Here is a 6,217-nt window from a genome sequence, read left to right on the forward strand (position 1 = left end):
TCGCCTCTAGGGTTTCGGAGAACAGTTTTTTTCGGGAAACTGAAAAGTTTTTTTTTGTTCTACATTTATTTGCTGTCGAAGAAAGTTATAATTTATTGTATATTTATCGCTGTATATTTACTATATTTGTGAATTACGAATTTATAATACATAAAAAAAAAAATTCAAATTTTCATTTGTGAGGGATAAGGCTGTCTTTTCCACGCTTGTAAGGTTATTCTAGCAAAAATGTAAGGGGCCTAGGTTAGTTTTGCAAACAGACCTAATTATAAGGTCATTCTAGTGATTGTTCTCTAAAAGTAATGCAAGGATATATGACTTGTTGAATCATATAGTTTGAGAAAGTTGGAGAAATAACTTATAGTGAGAGCAAACATGCATTCAAGTAAGAGCTAAAGAGCAGAGGAGTGGAACTTGAGAATAAGACTCTAGTTAATCCTAGTGTGGAGCACCGAGACTTCCTCGGGCATGGTTTGATTGATCTTCTTCCCCGGGTCTTCATAGAAGATGCATCTCCCATAGTCCCATCTTACAAAATGGTAGAAATTTTGAAAAGTTGGATACCAGTCAACATTTTGAATAACCACATAGCTGATGCATTTTCTCACTCTAATCGTTTTGTCATATAGTTTTTCCACACGCGTCAAATAGAGAACCTTTGTTAGGGATAAACGCTCTGAGCTCGTTTGTCCACATGCAAGAATTCAAATTTCCTACGTACATAAAACAGACATGTGGTAGTATTGTAACGTCAATATAGTATTCTCCAAAACTTCTCTGAATATCAAATTAATATAAAGACTATGAGATTTTGTTGGAAACCAACCAAAAAAAATAGACAGAATAAAAAACAAAAACGGGTTCCCTTTAAATTACGACGTTCTATAAATGTTGTTATGAGGTATATTGGTTAGTATATCTTTTCTGGTGATATGACAAAGGTGGGTTTTGGCATATGAGTACACTAGATTATTATACTCGCAAAGACGAATCTATCACTCTTAAAATCCAGTAACCCAGTCAAAAACATTATCGAGTTCCAAGTTACATCATTACTTCGACGTAAAACACTACTCTAGATGGTTTGTGATAGAATTCAACGCATGTTACTAGTCTGCTGAAAACAATGTAGAAAGTAAAACGGGAAACAGTAGGCTAGTTTTCAGATAAAATGAATTGTATAAAAAAGCCAGATGGTAATGTCGTGGAGGTGTTTGACCATATGCACTCTTTAGATTAGTGAGTTAAAATAACACCTCCCATCTAATGGACCATGGACTAAACAGCTACTGCCTGAAACGACTACGTCCAAGGGACTAAAAGAAAGCGGAGAAGCAGTAGCAAGAAGAACAAACGTTGACTAACTTGCCAATAAAATTACAGCGATGTTAGGCTGCTTCGCTGGTGTGCTACGTGCCACAGAGTCGGGCTCCCTTTTGTGCATTTGTCACTGTTCCCATAATTTTTAACGAATCTCCTATAGTATCTCGTCAAGCCCAATAAATTTTGCCCGCACCTTCGTATAGGTTCCGTGTAGTCGTATATCTATACAATCAATTGCAAATTAGAAAAAGAAAATCCGGTGAGTTTTTATCGTGAGCTACTTTCGCGAGACAGAGATTATATCATCAATTGATAAGCAACACAACATTCATCCTGCACAAAAGTTGCCACTGGTTCTTACCTCTGATTGCTACTGCTAATGCAATTTATTTATATATATATATATATATATAATATGATAAAATCAGAAAAATCTTATGATGTGTTTTCTGTGTTTTTATATATTATTCATGGAACTTTTAGCTCTATAATTTATCTGTTCTTTGTAGATTTTTTACTTTAATTGTATTTTTTTTTTGTGGGAAAGAGGGAAGCAATTGCGTCCCTCAATTTATTTATGCCAAAAGTTAAATACAAACTCGCCGTGGAAACGAAGTTCCACGCGCATCATCCACAAAAATAGAATTAACCACATTAGGAGTAGAATCAAAAGAATGAAAACCTAAATGAAGAGAAAACGCATAGTTAGCTAATCCATCCGCAAGGCGATTAGCTTCCCTATACACATGAGAAAACCGGACATTCCAGTCCTTTGATATAAAGTCATGGCACAAACGTACCAGGAAAGACAGCGGATGAGCCTCGCTAATCCCTGTCGTAAGAAAACCCAACACCACCTTCGAATCCACCTCGAACTCCAACCGAGTCACCCTCCTCTCCCACGCCATATATAGCCCATAGTATACGCCCCATAGTTCTGCTAACGGTGCTGAGCATATGCCAATATTAAGTGCAAAACCGCATATCCAACTTCCATCCTCAGCCCGAAGGACACCGCCAGCCGATGCTCTCCCCGGATTCCCTTGAGACGCCCCATCCGTATTCACTTTCATCCACCCAGCTCGTGGCAGTTTCCAAGCTATCATTCGCTCCTCCCTCGCCGGAATCACTCGCGAACCTCTCGCCGACGTGGTAGCAGCTATAACTTCCTTAGCTAAGTCCTTAACAAACTTAACTCTGTCTCGATATTTGCCATTTACACCAAACACATTCCCACACCGCCATTTCCACCCCCACCAAAGAGTCATAACAAACAAAGTTGGCCACCCCTCAAGTGTGCTCCCAAGATTGTCATACACCCATGTAAGGAGAGACATCGAGAAGAAATTCAGAGCCTTACTGGTTGGTACAACTCGCCTCCAAACTCCAGCCATGGCCGGACAGTCACACAAGATATGAATGATAGTTTCTTCACCACTCTTATAAACTGTGCATATAGAAGAATCACAAAGATGTCTTTGATGCCTTTCCGAATTCGACATGATGGCTTGATTCCCCACCAACTACAAGAAAACTCTTACCCGCTCAGGTGCCATTACAGACCACACACAGTGCCAAAATTTCTCCATTACAAACTCTAATTGTATTATTCAGTAACTATTCAATAAAATTGAATCAGTGATAAAAAAATGTTCTGATATAAATAAATCTACTTTATATAAGAAAGATTGATTTTGAAGTTTTCAAAAGCTTTCACGGTCACAAAAAATCAGCAAATCAAAATCCAAAGAAATGACGTCTATGAGATGTCCAGATGACTAATTTTTCATCGAAATCCATTCCAAACAACTTTAAAACCCCTCCGTTTTATTTGTAAGAAATGATGAAATATCTTCTGAAATCTGAGTAATGAAAACAGTCAAGCTCTTACCGAGTACGGTACAAAATAAAACAAATACTGTACAATATGGGAAAATACAAGTAACAAAAGCTTTTGTAGAAGATATTTTCTCACACGGCCCAATGGAGACCCAAATCCAAAACTGAAACAGCGTCAAAAACCATGGCTGGCTCATTCATCTCCTCACATAGAAACTACACTCCCACTAGCCCACGTGTGCAATTTCTCAACCATTCCTTATCTCAAACTATATATTTTTCTCTAATTCCATTTAAAATAAATACAGAATAAACCGAAAGAAAATCAAATAAAATAACACCACACTTTTGTCTGTAAACAAAAAAAAAAAAATCTTCCCTTTCGACTTCTCTCTCTTCTTCTTCAATTTCTTCACGATTCTACTTTGCGTTATCCCAAAAATTCGCAACCTTTTCTTCTTTGCAACCACAATGGGTCCGATCGTAATCACACAGCTAGCCACAGGTCTTAGCGTCTTAGCCGGTGCGGTTTTAGTCAAATCGGTCATGGACCAAAAGCCCATGGCCGGTCCGTTCCCTCGTTGCCCGACCTGTAACGGTACGGGACGAGTCACTTGCTTCTGCTCTCGTTGGTCTGATGGAGACGTTGGATGTCGCAGATGTTCCGGTTCGGGTCGTGCGTCTTGTAGCAATTGCGGTGGTACCGGAACCGGTACACCTGTACCGGTTCAAATCTCGGTTCGACCACCGAATCGCCCTTTCTGATTCCAAAGATTTGTTTTGTATATTTCTTCGCTCTCTCTGTGTCCATCTTGTAAGTTGATTATATATATACTTTTGTTTTCACAGAAAGAGAAATAGGAAATTACTTTGCTTCCGGATTCTTATCTGTTTATATATATTATTACACATAGATGAAAACAGATTTATATATGTAGCTTATGTGATTGTTTTTGTGATGTGTTAAGACAGTCAAAAAGTCTGAATCTTTCTTTAATGGTGGCTCAAATCCTGAGAACTAAGACGATGGGTTTGATCCGAAGATTCAAAAAGTTGGTTTATTTTGGGTATTAGTTTAGAATTTTGTTCTCGATGATTCAGTGAATAGACTCTGTTGTGATGTCTTGGCCTAATCTCTAGTGATTACTGATTAGATGGAACAAGTTGCGGCAAAATCGTAGCACAAGAATTCTGGGTAACTTCGATGAAAAACGTATGAAATGTGACTGATTTCTGAAAAAGATCCAAAGAAAAAAGGGTAAACAGACGATATATGATTGATACGAACCATCACTATACACAAACTAAAAATAACCAAGCTAAAACCTACACAAGATCATTTTAAAAACTCTAGGATGCTTCCATAAGGTCTACTTGGTGAAGAAGAAGCAAGAAGAAGAGTATAACTGTGTAAGAGTTAAGAGAAGAAGATGTTCAGAAGAAGTTAATTGCAGATTTTGAGTTCGTGTTGAGCTGGCAAGAAGAAGGAAAGACGCTCACAGCCTCACACTTTCAAAGGTTTTGGCGTAGATGGTTTGAGTTTAAGATGAAGATGATCCGGTTTGTTATTTTAATCCTTGTGCAGTTTTCGTTGTTGTATATGAGTCTTTGATTGGTGATTGAGATGCAGACGACGAGAAGTTATAAGGCTATATTCTCCAAATTTACTTATGAATGATAAGGCATGTTCAAGGTCAATATGGACACAAAGAAAACTTAGTTTTACCATAATAAAGCTTAGAGTTGTTATGTCGGTTTACATCAAAGCTCATGTGGTTAAAAAATTGTGTTCATCTCATGGTTGAGTATACATGACATATTGTATGTTAAACAATGAGTTGTTCAAAATTGAAAAATAATATTTACGTCCGAAAAGTCTCTCTTTCTAGTCACTTAAGTTTAGCTAGTAGGATCTGTCGAATCTTTATATGTTCAGTTACATTTCTATTCTTTTTTTTTGGTTCAACTGATTTAGTTATATTCATGTGAAAGATTGTTGGAACCACTGGATGAACCAGCTTTTTACCGGAATGACTTAGATTTTAAATGTGTTAAAACTTCACATTTGAATACTATAAACGTGATATATATTCATATGTCAAAATCGAACTTAAAATTAATGAAATATGAAGATTCAATTGGAAAGAGAATAAATTTCGACTCCACGTTTTTCTATTTGATAATTTGTTTTTTTCAATCAATTTTATGTGCTTCATGTTTGATATCGTTTCATTGCTTAGTGGCTGCCATCGTTTATACGAGTTTAATATCGCAGATTTTCATTTATGGTTTTATTCCGTCCTACAACATAAATGTCGAAAGTGTAATCAACAACACACTAATGCAAAAGTGTCTAAACTCTTAAACAACAAACAAAATTTATTTTATTGATTTTTCATTTTCTCGCAGTTTTAATATGAAATAGAGCGTGTAAACAAAAAAAGAAGAGTATATAAATCCTAAAATCATTATTCGATTCTCTATCCAAAAAAAAACAATATAATTCCATGGCAGAAGGAGAGACGATTCGACAAGAGTTTTCAAACTTGAGGGGGGAGGGGGGGGGGGTGAGGAGGGTTCTAATTCAGGCTTATATCAGGTTTAAGTGGTTTAATTTTAGGTTTAGGTTGTAAACTAATAAAACTATATGAAATTTCCAAGGAGAAAATTCGTCCTTTTGACCTGAAATTTTGACTATAGAAGCAATCAAAGCTAAAAACTTTGATGAATCAGTATGATTCCTCAGGTTTCTTAACAGGAAAGATCATTACCTATTTGCTCATCTTCTTGAAATTTTTTAACATAAACAAGAAAGTTTAGAAGTGTTTTTCATAAAAAAATATGAGACAAAAAGTAGAAGAGTCATTGTAATCCATCTTATTTCCATATTTTTCTAAGGAGCTGATATCTTAGAGTCTTTTTGTGTCTGTATCCATTTCACATCCACTATGATGAAATGGTTGTCCCATGAGCAGAGATCATTGAGCTGATAGACGTATCTAAGTCATTGAGCTCGTCATTGCTCGTGTATTGTTTATTGTAAACTGATGATCTA

At 36.4% G+C, this 6,217-nt stretch overlaps 1 protein-coding gene across 1 annotated transcript; it reads left to right on the forward strand.

The window, feature by feature from the left end:
• The first annotated feature begins 3,495 nt into the window (after positions 1-3,495).
• LOC112087566 lies at positions 3,496-4,153 on the forward strand. Its single transcript, XM_024157494.1, has one exon. It carries the CDS (start codon positions 3,634-3,636, stop codon positions 3,925-3,927), a length of 294 nt encoding a protein of 97 aa, XP_024013262.1. The 5' UTR covers positions 3,496-3,633; the 3' UTR covers positions 3,928-4,153.
• The last annotated feature ends 2,064 nt before the right edge of the window (positions 4,154-6,217 follow it).

The sequence above is a fragment of the Eutrema salsugineum genome, unplaced genomic scaffold, assembly GCF_000478725.1.
Source record: "Eutrema salsugineum unplaced genomic scaffold, Eutsalg1_0 scaffold_17, whole genome shotgun sequence".
Taxonomy (NCBI): domain Eukaryota; kingdom Viridiplantae; phylum Streptophyta; class Magnoliopsida; order Brassicales; family Brassicaceae; genus Eutrema; species Eutrema salsugineum.